Here is a 16,789-nt window from a genome sequence, read left to right on the forward strand (position 1 = left end):
ATCAGCCATACTCTCCATAAAAAGGGCATATCTGCTCCGACTGGGCAATGACCCAGTCTGAGACCTGGTCGTCGACTATTGTGAAAGGACCTCCTAAGGCCCGCCGCGACGGAAAGGCCAGATATGATCCAGGACGACCCAACCATGGACATTCGCTCTTGTGCAGTAGCCTCCGTCCGGGGCATGTGTCCGTGTGTGTGTCATGGAATTCTAGTGGATATGGTGTGTGCTCAGGAAAAGCTAAACCTTGCAGTAACAAAAAACTAAAACTAAAACAAAGGAAACTCAAAACGTTGTGAACCCCGACCCCCCACCCTGCCTCCCTGCCCGGCGGACAATGAACCTTCCACCTCCCCAACTGAGCAGAGTGCTTATAGTCCCAACTGTTGAACATTGTTCCTGGGGGTGAGACTTCTGTGTCCGTTGTCGAGCCCCCCCCCTCTAGGAGCGGCTATGCAGTGCCTTGCTTAACTAGATGTCCTACCTGCATGGAGTCAACCGCATGCGACCAGCATCTTACCATCAGCCTCCAGCCGCAGTTGCTGCCACGCTGTCCCATCTCCCCCTCGCATGTCTAGGAAGTCTTATCTGATCCTTCATTTTTGATTAAACTACAAGGGTGCTTAATGTTGGCAAATCCTCCGCTGATAATTGGTGGAGACTTTAATGTAAGACTTGACCCTGAGAAGGATAGCTCCAATTTAAAGTATTCAATTGCAACCCCTAAATCACGAAGGGTAATGAAAAACCTAATTCTAAATTTAAACTTAGTGGATATATGGAGATCCAAGAAAGGAGATGTCCAGGAGTTTACGTACTACAGTAAAAAGTACAGACACTCCTCTCGGATTGACTACATGTTGGCAAATAAAGAAAATGTAAACAACATCATAAACATCTCGGTCCAGCCAATACATTTATCAGATCATGCCCCCTTAATAATTGGATATGCCATCAGCCGGAAGTGTGTTTAACCTAGATGGACATTGAATAGAACGATGCTTGCCGACAGGGAGATCATACAATCAATCAGTAGATCCTCCATATAATTTTTTGCTATTAATCTGTGATCAACCTCCATCGACCAGGTATGGGATGCCTATAAGGCCAATCTGAGAGGCCATCTCCACGCCCTAATAAGCTAAAAAAAACTGACAAAAAAACGAGATGTACAAGCATTAGAAGGGATAATAGCTGCCCTGGAGAGAGAAAGGAGTAAGCTTATTGTAGGAGACCAGAGGAAATTTGAGTCGGTTGATAAAAAGTTGGAGGAGGCTAGACAAAAATGTAGGTTACTTTTGGATCAAAAATGTAAAGCGCAGTGGCAATCCAGGAACATGGAGAACTTTGAATATGGAGAGAAGGCGGGGACACTCCTCGCCTCGAAAGCCAGGCTAGATAGAGCCAAGAACGACATCAATGAATTAATCATAGATAACAGTGGCAATAAATCAACTAACCACGAGGATATACAAAACACCTTACTCTCACTTTTTTCGGATATTTATAAAGAAGATCTTGAACCGACTCAGGTTGAGATATCCTCCTGGCTAGCAAATAAATCCTTGTCTACCCTCACGGAGGCCTCTAGAGAGACACTTGATGCCCCCATAATGACAGAGGAGATAAAGATCCAAATAAAACTAGCAAAAAATAAAAAAGCCTCTGGTCTAGATGCCCTCCCAAATAAAATATACAAATTACTACAGGAAGATCTCCTGCCGGTGCTCTTAACTCTCTTTAATTTAATATATTGCTCCAATGGGGTGATGCCACAATCTTGGAGTGAGGCTACGTTGGTGTTAATCTTAAAACCTGCAAAGAACCCCCTGGCTGCAGACTCTTATCGTACAATCTCCCTGCTGAATGCCGACTATAAGATCTTTATGGGCATTTTAGCGGGGAGATTGGCGAAATTGGCATCTAATTTGATCAATCCTAACCAGAAGGGCTTTATGCCAGGCAGGGTGATTCAAGAACAAATCCAGTTGCTCATAGGCAACATCGACCTTGCAGTTGCAAAGACAGATCCCTTAGCAGTAGTTGCAATCGACGCCACTAAAGCCTTTGACTGGGTGTGTTGGAGGTATCTTTGGGGAACATTAGAGGCCAAGGATTTGGGCCCAGTGTTCATACAGACAGTGAAGCACTGTTACTCAGATGCTTCGGCTAAAATTATTTTGAACAGTTCTTTGACACCAAGTTTTTCAATACAGAGGGGGACTAGGCAGGGATGCCCCCTGTCCCCCCTTCCATTCAATCTTTATATAGAACCCCTAGCGCAGACTATCAGACTGAACAATGCCATTATTCCTTTTAAATCATCGGCCTATGAGTGTAAACTGGCATTATATGCCGATAACATTATAGTTTATACCAGCAATCCAGTACAATCTATGCCGCAACTCGAATACACTCTGAGGGAATTTGGTAAGGTTTCAGGGTACCTTGTAAATTCAGATAAGACTGAAATAATGTGCTGGTATACAGTATATAGAAATGGTTCTGAAAGTAGAGAATTTAGATACTTCGGCATCAAAGTAGTTAAAGAACTAGATAAAATCTCGTTGATAAACTTGGGGAAAATCAAGAAAGATTTAGATTATTTGTTTGCTAAATGGAAGAACCTCCGTTTCACCATCTATGGGAGGGTCAATTTAGTAAAAATGTCAGTGCTTCCAAAACTTACATATATCTTCCACGCAGTCTCACTAATCTTTCCCAGTAAAAACATCAGCAGAATACAGGGAAAAATTGGTAGTTTTATCTGGGGTCAGAAAAAGGCCAGGATGTCGTGGAAAAAGCTGAGGAGGAAGCTCCTCAAAAGAGGATTAGCACTCCCGGACATCAACTGGTACCTAATGGCTTTTCAATTCAAGTGTATAAGGATGCTATTATCCTATCCTGAACACTCAGCATGGGGTAGACTACTCGGGGAATTGGTTCTGGTGGAGGAGGGAGGACCCCATGGTGGCTTTTTGTATAAATTTGGTGCACCAACATTTTTCAAGAGAGTTTGGCTAAAGGTGTTAAAATCAGCACTTTCTATTTGGTATAAAATTAGAAGCATATGGGGCATAGGATATTTTTCAGATTTTGCCCCAATTTGGGACTCCCCAGGGGCACCACTCTGCCTGAAAGATAGCCTGGCGACATCAATTAAAAATTCAGGGATGGTTAGATGGTCAGATCTGGTCGATTCAGAGGGTATTCTTCCCTGGGAACTTTTACAAGCTAAGATACGTACCCAGTTTTCAAGATTTAAATACCTTCAATTGAAATCATGGTATGAATCAGAAGCTGAGGACATCTTAGGAAATTGGGAAGTAGAACAGCTGTTGCAAGATCCAAGCCCAAGGAAGAAAGCGATAGCTCTTTGGTATGGACAAATTCAAGAAGCAGAGGAAGTTAAGGTTCCACCCTCAGCATCAATCTGGAATTCAACGCTACTCGCTCCAAATATTCAGGAATCATTTGAAACTTCCTTGAGGATCTTATATAAATATGTAAAACCGTCCATGCTGAAAAACAACCATTGCTCTAATCCACGCCAATGACTTGCATATTTTTTTCCAATGCCCAATATTAGAAATTTTTTGGAAGGGCGTCGGAGAAACGTTATCATCCATTCTTGATATTGATTTGGAAGTTGACCTACCTCTAGTCTTCTTTGCTATGACCGATCTAACCAAGGGGGTATGCTCACAGAACCAAAAAGCCCTCCTTCTGTACTTAATACTTTTAGCAAGAAGAGAGATCTGTATTAAATGGAAATCTGCTACCCCCCGGGTAGGGAAGACTGGCTTAAAGCGGCAGTCAACATGTCAAGACTAGAACTAGATATTGGAAACGACGACCCCCCCAATATTTGGCAACCCTTCACAAGATGGGCACGGCATAGGTGCTTGATTAATTAATTAAAGTTTTAATAACCATATTCAAAATCCTTTTTTTTTTCCTGGCACCACGGTCCTAAGATTACACCAGGCCTCAATCGCGTGAGGAAGGCCAAGGGGCCTAGACGGAAACAGTGAGCTAAGGGGCCACCTAGAAGCAAAGAGTGTAAATTGGCTTGTAAAATCTGTGAAAGTCTTGGTGAAGATGAGGACAAAAAAAAAAAAGAAAAGGTTACATATTTAACGCTTTAATAAATTTGAATTTAATGTATCAAAAAATTCAAAATGATTTATAAATTAATATAATTAGTAGAATTGTTTGATTAGTTCATTTGAAGACTACCCACCCAATCACCCAATAAACCCCACAAATAAAAGTAAATATTTATACAATTAAAAGAACAACAATAACAAAGAAAGCAAATATAACATAGTAAACAGTTAACAATAATTGATATCCACTTTAAAAATAACACTATATGTCTGATCTTCCAATAAACTGCATAGCCCCAAATCTAAATGTATTATGCAATAAAAACATATTGAAAAATGTAAACATATACATAACAAAAATAATCAACATATTAATCAATTAAAACTCATGAATATATCATTAGAAAAACTACCAACCCAGAGTCCCAACCATTAAACTATAATATTTTAAAACAATTATAAATTGGTTTCACAAAAATATAATAAAATGAAAAATAATTCAATAAAACATAGTAAAAATGATACCGTAAACAATATTTTACACATTGCTATTATTGTAAAACAATAAACTTGATATACTTATCTTCTATGTTTTTTTCCAGAATATTTTTGTAGTCATGATATTTTCACACCCAATATTATGGCCACATGATATTTTTCAAGTTGATATTTAGATGAAACGCAGAGAACCCACTTACCATTTCATCACTGTAACTATAACTTAGCCAATGCTCTATGGTGCTCCATTTGTTTTCGACTGTTTACGCTCTACAAATTCTACTTACATACATAGAAACATGACTATCAAGTTTGAAAAGTTAACTCAACACTAGTAAACGTCTGCCCTCTAATGTGTAAATCTATGCCTAGATCTCAAACACTTCTCCCTTTCAAAGAATATGTTTGTGTCTCTTTAATTAATAAAGGTCTGTAATAAAAATTGACCTGCTCCAAGTACTTTGTAGCCTCATTGCAGGGGTGACAGCATCTGCTGAACATTATATTGAGAAATGGTTTCCTAAACAGAAGGCACCTGCAACAGATTAAGATTTACATCGATGAAGCAATTCTACCGGCAGCTTATTACTTTTAGGAAATTACCTTTTTGAGGCGGAGATTGAGAGTTTATTGTGATAAATCATCATTGAGCCTGCCGCCTACTCTCTCCCCCCCCCCCCCATTGGGGTTCATCAATCTGTCCGGTCCTCATCATGGGTCAGTCAGGTGGCCAAATGTAAAGCTGTATGGGTAAAAGACAACCAACCATTCTGGGACCTTCAAAGACTGCTACATTTGGCACCTCATATTTCAAGACATGGGTTACCAACATAATGAAGTATTCTTCTAAAAAAGTTACCTTAAAGTGGGCTACCATCAGCTGGATCAGGAGAAGTTATCACAATACCACATGGCCTATGCTTCTTGCAAGGGCCGTTGCATGGATAAAACCTCTCAATTTAGATGATTTGGCAGCAGGTAAGATCTTTCTAGAGGAAATGAGGACAGTACTACAGGGAATGCCCAAGTACATGAATTCAGCTATGACATTCTCACATTTAGGAAGACCCAGGAGATTCTCAAGATAATGGACTTTGGTGTTTTCTGATGCTAGGGTCATGCTCAGTTAACCCAAATGCATATTTTCAAGACCAGCACTGATATCTACAGCTGCACTCCCTCATGAGAAGGCATGTGCCCACGCTGGAAGACTACAGGCTGGCACTTTTTCACTTTCACTAATGGACATGTCATCACTGCAGCTATTGTCGGGCATGACATTTTAGTAATCCCAAGTACATTTGGAATTCTGTGTTCATCTGTACCCCCAATCAGAAACCTCATGAAGAAACAAAACAAAATCCATTGTATAAGATCCAAGTATACATTTCAGATGCCAATGACAGAGCATATTTCGATCCTGCACCGTTGACAGAATTAGTTGTCAGTGACAAGGTGACAAAAACCTGAACCAATTTACTCACAGTCTTAAGAGAAACCCAGCTGTTGTATAGGGTTGTAACCATTTTTATCTGTTTTTTATTTTGTGAAGCACTTACTGTCCTCAGTGACCATCAAACCCTCCTCCCTAACTTTGGCAGGCCCAAAGCCAAAATACCAGTCTACATAGAGCAATATGGCTTGTAACTTTAGGGCTACCATTTCTGCATTGGCATAAAATAGCTCATATCTCAAGTGTCCTACCTGCAAGTACCACATCTCAGTCCTTGATTCGTGAATAATTAATTTTGTGCCAGCTGATCAAGCAAGACAGTCTGTGGCAATATTGATAGATGACCTCATAAGGCTGCTGTAGAGGATTTCACACAAGAGACTGCACCTGAGCTCATCCACATGCAACAATGGAGTGATCTGGTGGTTGAACCACTAATGTAGCATTAAGGAATCAAAAGGTTTCAAGGTGAGCTTACACATCATTTAAATGGCTTAACAACAAGAGGATCTTGTTTGGTCATCCCTAAAACAATGGTAGAGCAGGTTCTGGAACTTGTCCATGAGAGTTACCACAGTATTTTGTCCAGGAACCTGCAATCACAAAAGAAAGTCTATTTTTTCCATGATCACATAGTTGCAAAAATCTTAGGCAACTGACAGGCTTGCAAGAGTCTTAGTGACATGTGAAGCCTCAGCCCTTAAAAATGTTGAAGGTGCACTAGGCATTTAGGAAGAGTTATACATTGACTACGGACATGTGCCCATAGGACAATGCCTTCTGCATGTCACAGATGACTGCTCCAGATTTCCTGGGATCCTGGTTGTACCCAGCACATCTGCTGTCATTGTTCTAGCCCTTAAGGTTTTCTACACAGCTGAAATTATATAATGTGAAAATGAACCACTGTTTAAAAGAGAATACAAGGACTTTGTAACTCCTTCCTTCCTCCCTTCCACATACCATTGTGGACACCATTCTTGGGCCATTCTCTGTGATAGCTTCCCATTTATTCTCCCATTGCCTTATTTTTCTGATTTGGTTCCTGCTGATCACTACCCTATCACTCTCTTGAGTGAAGTTTTGAAAACCTGGCATTTTTGTGGCAGCCAGAGTCTCAGAAAGCAACCACATTTCAGCGTCACAAAATGACCACATCCCAGCCTGCACTGAATATACTTTTGTCCACCTTCTCACTGCCCCTAGCCGTATGCCCCTAACTCCACGAGGTCCTTACTATATCTCTCCACCCCTTTGTTGCACATACTTTTTTGCTCTGGCTTTACCTCCTTTTTGATCAATCCTGACTTATCCGTTGAGAGCCTCCCTTTGCCATTCTTCTTGCTGTCTCTGTTCTTTTGTACCCTGGCCTACTACCTAACATTTCAGATAGTTCACCTTTAATGCTCTTTCTTCTGATTTCCTCTGATTCAGCCCATCCTTCTTACCCAGGTTCCTGGGGGGCCTTTCTATACAGCACCATCCCTGGGTTGTCCCTTCATGATTTTCCCAGTCTTGTGTGCTGAGGCACATTTACTGGCACATAGGGGCACTTCCATTAACTTTTGAGGCTAGGCCTAAGGTACATATATTCATCACAAAAGTATACGTGGCTACATCATTTTATTTGATGTATGTATATTTGAAGCCAAGATTCCAACCCAGTGTGGTTGGTATCCACCATATGGACCTCCCTGGCACCACCAGGTGAAGTGTTCTGGAATGGAGAAATCAGAAGTCAATCTTACATCCGGAGACAACTAGAGTTGAAAGCACAATCTCATTTCATAATCCATTTATTCTTGTGTATGAGGCCCACCCTGGAACTGAGTCTCTTCTGACACAAGATGCAGGTAGTTGTCCAACCCTCCCCAGTGGGGGTTTGTGGGTAACATGTTGCTAAGTCCTGATGGGAACCACATGCAGAATGAATGGGGAGAGGTGCAGGTGGATGTGGCTGGAAGGGGGACAAAGTTCCCTTATATGCTTTCAGGCGCAACTGGTAAGAGACTTCTCAGAAGGGCAGAATATGAAGGGATACAAGCTAAACCTGAAGGAGAAGAGCACAAATGTACTACAATTGAGACCTAAATAAACTAATCAGCATTTTGTTTTGAATCCTCTTAGTAAAGAATTTACCTTATTAACATTGAGTACAAACACCAAATAGCAAGATAATATATGCAAGGAAACACTTATAAAGCAACACCCATGATAAATAGTAAAAGTAACACAAGCTAAGAAATAATGACCATTCAGTTCTTTTGAGTGGTCACTGCTAGTGAAATAATTTCTTTTTGTTTTTTAGTAAGATACTCGAGAACTGGTGATCTAGAATGCATCACAAAGCTTCATCATTAGAAAGTTATTGAATGTCTGCATGTTCACATTCTTGACACATCTTTAGGTGTCATAGTGTCTAATGTTTCTAAGTCATATGCATTTTTCAAAAGTGCTGTAATAAGCACTTGAGACCTATTGTCTTAAATTCTAGGCATTCATTGGTTTCCTACGTGACTTCTTTAGACTGGTTATCTATTTTAGGACCCCCTGTATTAAGAATCGATTTTGTTATTCCAGTATCTACTCTAGAATTTGAATTTTGAGTCGTTTCTATTACTTCTCATTGCAAAGTATATGATGACACACTCTTTTATACAAAGACCATTATCCAAATCCTTCCAAAATTGCCCTTTGTTTATAACATTGTCCATGGAGAACATCAAACATTGTTTATTGGCGTTTTTTTTTTTAAGTGGGATGTGTGAGTGTGCTAGTACGCAAGAACAGGGCGACAGATGTATAAGTGGATATGTGTACATTCAAAGATCTCATGCAGTAGTTTGCCTCTATGCTGGTTCCTCTAAAAGTCCTCTGTTAGGAAATTTCATGATGGTCCAGGAATTACGCTTAGAATGGGTGTTCTAGCTTCATCCAGGTGGCTTCCGTTAAGAACACCTTATAGTTAAGGACACCTTATAGTTAAGGACCATATTTTCTCCAGTTTTCATCTTGGACTTTGAATGAAATGTTGCACTCCACTAGTAGTTTTATGTTTTTAATTGTTTTTCTTTATTTCTAGCATAGGCATTTACCGTAGCATCACATTTTAATCCTAACTTTAAGTCACCGATTGATTTCCCCCTACCCGAGGCTGCGTAGCACAAGTGTCACCAGCACTTGGGTTTAGGTATCTGATCAGAGGTTTGCTACTGCAAGTGCGATTACACATCGTTAAAACATACCTACCTTTGGTAGATTTGTTTTGACGAATTGCATAACATAGGTGCAAATGTAATTCAGAAAAGCAAGGTGAGTACAAACACAATTGTCTACATCAATGTGTGAATGGGTAGTAGGAAGATGCAATATTTATTGTAACAGTTGCCTTGTAGTTCTTGTATCGGACCATCATGTTATGAATGAAAGGTTTCCAAAATCCAGGTCCCTCCATTGTTTATCCACAAAACGTTAATGAATTTACCATTAAGAGCTGCAGATGAAGTTGTGCTATCACATTCCCAATTAGGATGATCTATTATTACCACTTCGTAGGCGTTTTTGGGAGAAATCCAACATGTTCGGGTTATACTGAAAATCCATTAACAGCAAAGCTCCCCAGTTTGAGTGAGTAGCTCATCCAGTCAGGTTTTTTCTTTCACACTCAGAAACTTGTAGTCCTGAATGTATAATATTATGAATAGGACTACAAATCCCAAAATGCAAAGCAAAAGTCTGAACTGGAAGAGCATGGCTTGGAAAACTTAATTGTTCTGAATTAAGGATGCATTTGGGGAATTTTACAGTAATACGAATAGGCATAAAGTCTCACTGCCAAGTTTCCCTGTTCCAAGCCTGACTATTTAGTCCAATTCCCTTTTTGTCTTAGAATTGTGGTTCTTGTAGTCCTGGGTTTATACTGGGACACATAAGACTGCAAGTCCCAGAATTCTAAATAAAAAAGGGACTGGATTAACTAGTTACGCATGGACCTGTGAAACATGGAAGGTATGATAAAGTATGATCACTGCCCTCTTCATTCTCTTAGAGGTCCTCTTTTTTCCAAAGACATTTTGTCAAACAGAACTAGGAGAAAGTAGGTGTAAAGGGGGTTGGCCTTTAGCAAGGGCGGGCGGGACACATGCCGAGGGCACCAGTCTTCAGGTTATGCAAAAAGCAGTGCCCCTCTAACTTGGTTCCAGTGATGACATTTAGGTTGCTTTTAAAAGCTTTTTTTAATCAGCTGTGCAATTGTTTAACACCCCACCAATCCCCTTCCTTCACCTCCATCTTCTGCTCAACCCCCTGCCAAAATGGTCCAACAGCTCCCCGGTCCCCTACCAACAACTTGACACCAGTGCTGCAGAGCTAATAGGTTATTCAGGTGAGTTGGGGGAGAAGTAGAAATGTTTGTGTCCAGAGGTAAGTTACTGCCCTGATGTAATGAGCTGAGGCCTGACCAGACCCACAGACTGGTTGTGGTCTTAAACTTGCCCATGCCCATCTCACCGGGCTATGCATGCAATAGTCTGGCCCCACGCCAGATGTATCCACCACACTTACGCTCACAGGTGTGTACCAGGTTTCCCCCCTTGCGCAGCATACACATAGTGTTGCCCAACTTCCGGCAACACTACATCTGCTGCCTCGTTTTATTCACTGTGCAGCAGTCAGCCAGGGTGCCAACACTTCTTCTTGCCCAATTTGCTTTCTGAGTAAGGGACGTCTCTGCGTGTAACAGTAAAATGAACTACTGCACATCAGTGGAGTCAGGTGGTAGAGAGAGAGAGATGGGCACTACCCAGAGATACTACGAAACTGACTCCTGGCTGCGCAGACTCTATTTTAACCACACTGGCATCCCTGACCAAACCATAATGGCCTGCTTGCAAACTGGGACATGTTACCACTAACATAACACCACCTCTCCCTGGAGCCAGTGGGTTCACACCACTGGGCGAACTGGCAGTGGTGGACTTAGAGTTGTCATCCTTGAAATGTCCATGAACATTAAATTGAATCAAAGATTCTTCACAAAAAAGAACATTAATAAATGACTTACACAAATGTTCCAATAAAATCACCAGCATTAACCTGGTCTAAAACGTTTGTCTCTTAAACTCTCACCTCTAGGTCAGACTGTTCAACTGACCTGTGAGCAGGTGCCTGGAGCTCTCCAACAAATCGATGCCGGCAACGGACAGGTGTTCGGAGTGAATTCAAAAGATGACATTTACACCCTCTACAGTAACGGCTGGACACAGATCCCCGGTACTCTCAAGCACGTCACAGTGGGGCCTGCTGGAGTCTGGGGCGTTAACAGAAACAACAACATCTACAAACTAGTCGGCGGAGACTGGGTCCAAACTGATGGTAGGTGTAAGTCAAGGTTAATGCTATTGAATGAATTAATAAATTAAGATGGGTGGCTCTTTCGCGAATCCCCCATAACCTGCAAAGCCTTAAAGTGCTTTCTTGCACGAAGTGGAGCAGAATATGCAAAAAAAGGTAAGGTCCTAAACTTTTATGCAAAATGCTTCTCGAGCAACAAGAAAACAAGTTACTTACCTGTAACTGTAGTTCTCCAGTATTGGAAGCTTTCATAGATTCACATGCCTGAATCATTCCCTGTCATCGAGACGGCAGTCTCCGGTATATAAAAAAGCAATGCTTAGTTGCATAGCAAACTGAAAAGAGGCCTAGGCCCATTTCCCCATAACCTTTGTTATGTAAAAGAGACCAAACTTGTTCCTGAACGAATCAGAACCCCTCTCCCTCTAGAACACTCCTGAGAGAACCTTTTGCCCCTCAGATTTTTGTGGACTTGTGCCTTAGACACATTTTTGTGCTAAATCCAAGGTGAGCCTCTCAGGGGACAAGGGTGAGTCGCATGTGAATCTATGCAAGCTTCATATACTGGAGAACTACAGTTACAGGTAAGTAACATGTTTTCTTACTCCAGTATTGGAGCTTTCATTGATTCACATGCCTGAATCAGAATAGCGAGCAGTAAATCTAAGCGCATTTTTTGTTACCTAAGACCTGAAACTAGGCATTGTATGGAGTTTGATAATTGCAGTGTTCATATATAAACATATATATATATAGCAAAAAACTTCACAAATTGCATATAATACAGCATACAACAATAAAATGTGCATACATCACCAACAAAGGAAGTAGGGATTATAAAGAGGGCTTACCATCACTGGAAAAGGTTCCTTAGTACTGCTTATCCTACTGCCACATCCTTCTCAGCAGGTGCATCAAGGTAGTAATGTCTGGTGAAGGTATGCGCACTCTTCCAGGTAGCAGCTCTGCAGATATCCTGGATAGGTACTCCCGCAAATAAAGCAGTGGAGGTTGACACTGCTCTTGTAGAATGAGCACGAACACATGCATTCAAAGGCTTCCCCGCCACCTGATGACAATACTGTATTGCACTCGAAATCCATTGGGCAATCCCACTCTTGGACAAAGGAAACCCCTTCCTAGAGGCACTATAAGCAACAAACAGTTGGGAAGACTTGCGGAAAGGTCTTGTTCTTTGCAAGTAGAAATTCAGACAGTGTTGAACATCTAATGAATGAAGAGCTTTTACCGCTGCTGTTGACAGTTGAGGGAAAACCTCTTTAGGATAGCGGTTCATTCAGATGAAAATCTGTTGGCACTTTCGGAATGAACTTCAGATTAGTTCTGAGAACAACCCTGTTGTCTTTGAACTGCAGAAACGGTTCCTGTATCATGAGAGCCTGTATTTCCCCAACTCTTCTGGCTGAATTTTAGATACGCCCTGTAAATTGGTTCGAAGGACTGCCTCATCACTTGAGATTACTGTTGAGATAATGTTCAACTGCCAGAGAGGAAAAGTTCGAAATAATCTTGTCATAAATTGTTTGATAATTCTTTGAGACTACAGTAAAGGACCCGAGGAAGTTCTTCTATATCGAGAAATCGCGGACAGATGTACTTTAATAGAGCCATGGGCCAAGCCAGCTTTTGCCAACATTAATATATATGGAATAATTTCATGTGCCGCTGAGTTTAGAGGATGAATATTACGTTCTTGGCACCAAAAACAGAATCTCTTCCATTTCATCCTATATGTCCTATTTGTACTTTCCGCTCTGGCATTTGCAAGTATATCTCTGCATTCTGCAGAAATATCTAGGTTGAGAAATTTGCAGTATTCAGGAGCCAGGCCGCTAAGCGCAGGGATTTCGGGTCCGGATGAAGTACTTGTCCCCGTGACATTGTCAAGAGTGAAGGTATTGATTGCACACGAATCGGATGATCCTCCGACAGTAGGAACTTCTCTGTCAACCAGTGTTGCCTGGGCCACCACAGAGCTATCAATATTACTTTGCATGGTTATTTCTTTATCTTTGTGAGAATGCGTGGCAGGAGGGGGATCGGAGGAAAGGCGTAGGCAAAGACGCCTGACCATGCCATCAAAAACGCATACTCCCAAGATCCCCGTTGGTGATGCCAACTTGCGAAGAACCTTCAAAAACTAAAACAAAAAGCCAGTACTGAGACCTAATGCAATAAGGAACTTTTTCAACGACTAAAACAATGAATTTATAGTCGTGATTTGGATTTAACCCATCGAGATTTATTTTTATTTACAAACTTTCAAAGAAGACGAAATACAAGCTATTTAATAAATATGTGTGACACCTACAATAATTGAAAAAACAGAAGTGCACAAAAAATTGCCATATACTAAACTTGATTTAAGCAGCCTCTTTCATACTCGTTACCTGAATCATAACCTAACTCAACTCACACTCACATTGCCATTCAAACCTTCAAACTCCCAAAAACAGACATGCAACAAAACAAAAAATTGGATCCTATGTCGAAGAGTGGGACAATTTCAATTGTAAATAAAACAAGTTTTGCAGGAATAGGTCTGGTTTACAATGTCATCCTGCATCCCCAACACTAAAGATACACTTTGAAACAGACCATTAATAATACATATTCGTTTTGGCACAGGATACAACAAAAAGGTCGCTGGGGGTCGCGTAACTAGAAGAACCAGCATTTTTTGTTCTGAGCTGTCACCAACAGAGCCACTGTCGGAACTCCCCATTTGAAGAAGATGCTTTGCAATATGTCCTGGTTGATCTCCCACTCGTGGCAGGTCGACTTCTGTGTGCTGAGAGTGTCCGCTTTGACATTCTGATCTCCTGGAAGATGTTCTGCCTTTAGACATACTCCGTGTTGAACAGCCCACTTCCATATCTTTTGTGCTTACTGCGACAGGGAGAGTGATCTTGTACCTCCATGCTTGTTGAGATAATGCATCGCAGTTGTGTTGTCTGTTCTTACCAAAACAGATGCTCCTTGAATTCTTGGTAGGAAAGCCAGCAATGCCAAGCCTACCGCTTTGAGCTCCAGCAAGTTGATGTGAAGCTGTTGTTCCTGCAATTTCCACAGACCGCTGACCTGTAGGTCCTGAAGGAATGTCCTTCATCCTTCCAAAGATGCATCAGTGGCAATTACCAATGGAGCCGGTCAGGAAGGAAAGTCCCACCAAAATGTTCCTTTTGTGGGTCCACTATGTTACTGCTTGACCCATAGCTGGCGTGATCTCCACCTTGTTGTCAAAGGATCCCTCTGCCTGGTGCCATTGGCAATCCAGTTCTTCCTGTAATGGAAGCATTTTTAGTCGGCATAAATGAATGAGAGGTATGCAAGAGGTCATTGTCCCTAGTAGCGACTTGTACCTGCGTACTGAAAGGCACTTTTGTCTTGTGAAGTTCTTGGCAAGAGACATGAGACCCAGTTGCCTCTTTATGGAGGGAAATGCCTTGTTTACTGAGGTGTCCAGAATCACTCCGAGGAACGTGATCTCCCTTGAATGTTGAAGGGATGATTTATCTATATTCAAAGTCAGTCCCAGTTTGGCAAACAATTGTATGCATGCCGTAGTTGATACCTGGGTTGAAGTTTCTGATGGTGCTTTTACCAACCAGTCGTCCAGGTATGAAAGTACCTGGTGTCTTTGCTTCCTGAGCAAAGCTGCCACTGGCGCCAGACACTTTGTAAAAATTCACGGGGCTGATTTGAGGCCGAATGGTAGTACTTTGAACTGGTAGTGGTCTTCGGCTACTGCAAACCGAAGATATCGTCTGTGGGAAGGATGAATGGGAATGTGAAAATACGCATCTTGTAAGTCTAGAGTGGTCCTATGACCCCCTGGTTTTAAGAGCAGCAGGGTGTCTTGGAGGGTCACCAAAACATTCCGCTGCTTTTTGCCTCATAACTATTGTCTTCTGGGATGAGGTCCATGTATGGTGCCATATTGCAACACATCTGCCTGTCACATCTGCCCAGAGCGGCAAGGGCATTTGCTGCTTTAACCAGGAGAGCAGACATGGATGAAAACCTCTTTCCTGCATTGTCTAAGCGTCTCCCCTCTTTGCCAGGAGGTGCTGATATAGACGCAGAAGGATTCTTAGATTTCTGTTGCGCCGCTTGAGAAATCACGGAATCTGGCATAGGATGGCCCCGTAAACACGCTGGTGTGTTCAAAGGAGCTGTATATTTCTCCCTTAACCTTTTGAGCACAGGTGTAACTGTCGCCGGTGTCTTCATGACTTTTAAACCTTCTTCCCACACATGGATAACAATCGGGATAGCCTGAACTGAATTGAGTTATGGCTCTTTAAAATCATATAGGAACCACTCTGTTTGTGTTGTAGACATTGGAAGCTGGAACCTCTTCGCAGCTCTTTCTATTAAATTATGGAATCCGCTGATGTCCACCGGCAGAGACTCAGCAGGTACTGGTGAGGGAGATGCTCGTGATGGAATCATGTAATCATCCCATTCTTTGTTGGGATCCGTTATTTCTCCTTCCTCCTGGTCATTATCATCACTGGTGACAGGATCCTGGTGGTGTACTGTTTGAGGAGTTGTAGGTGTAACGTCTTGTAGTGACTCCCTGGAACGTGGATGCAAGACAGGGATTTCCTGAGAAGCTGGTGTCGGCAGAAATCTCTTTTTATAGTCTGCTAGCATAAACTGTATATCTATCATCATGGACGTTGCCATGCCAAACATCTCTTCCTGGTACCTTTGGTGATAGTGTTGCTGTGGAGGATATTAATACTCCCCGTAACCCTTCTCATAGTCATCATCTTGACATTTCACATGTAGTTGTGAGGAACTACTGGCATATCCAAAGGATCCGTCATCCTCCTCTTCCTCTGAATCCTGCTCTTCTAGTACGTGTGATGGCACCAGGGGAGTAATTTTGCTTGGGGAGGTGATTTCTGGTGTAATTCTTCTCTTCCTGACAATTTCCAGCTTTTTCTGGAGTTTCCCTCGTCGACAAGATCGCCGTCAACACCCCCATCGTTGATGCCGTCGACGACACCAGTCGTAGAGATTTATCCGTCGATGACGATATAGTCACCGTCGTCGATGCTCCCATTGACGACACTGTCGTCATCACCGTCGACAACGATCCCATCAGTGACATTGTGGTCATCACTGTTGCAGTCATAGTCGATACCGCCGTTGATGTAACCGGCGTCGACGATGACGTCGGCGGCGGTAAGGCAACTGTTATAGGCAATGATGGCGTCTTTGATATGAGCTTTACCTCAGTCTTTGTCGTCGACAACGATAGTTTCTTCGTCGACCATCTTGTCGATGATGCAGGTTTTTTAGATTTTACCTCAGGAGGCATAGAAAACGGCTTCCTGAAGGGTTC

General features: G+C 42.0%; 1 protein-coding gene across 1 annotated transcript in view; it reads left to right on the forward strand.

Annotated features, from left to right (window-relative positions):
* Window positions 1-7,953: 7,953 nt before the first annotated feature.
* The window catches only part of LOC144752642 (fish-egg lectin-like), a 118,826-nt gene continuing 109,990 nt past the window's right edge, over window positions 7,954-16,789 (forward strand). The window contains exons 1-2 of the mRNA XM_078640522.1: window positions 7,954-8,062; window positions 11,194-11,433. Of these exons, the coding sequence (XP_078496648.1) occupies window positions 7,954-8,062; window positions 11,194-11,433 (349 nt within the window). The remainder of the gene's footprint in view (window positions 8,063-11,193; window positions 11,434-16,789) is intronic.

Source organism: Lissotriton helveticus, chromosome 5_1 (assembly GCF_964261635.1).
Source record: "Lissotriton helveticus chromosome 5_1, aLisHel1.1, whole genome shotgun sequence".
NCBI lineage: Eukaryota > Metazoa > Chordata > Amphibia > Caudata > Salamandridae > Lissotriton > Lissotriton helveticus.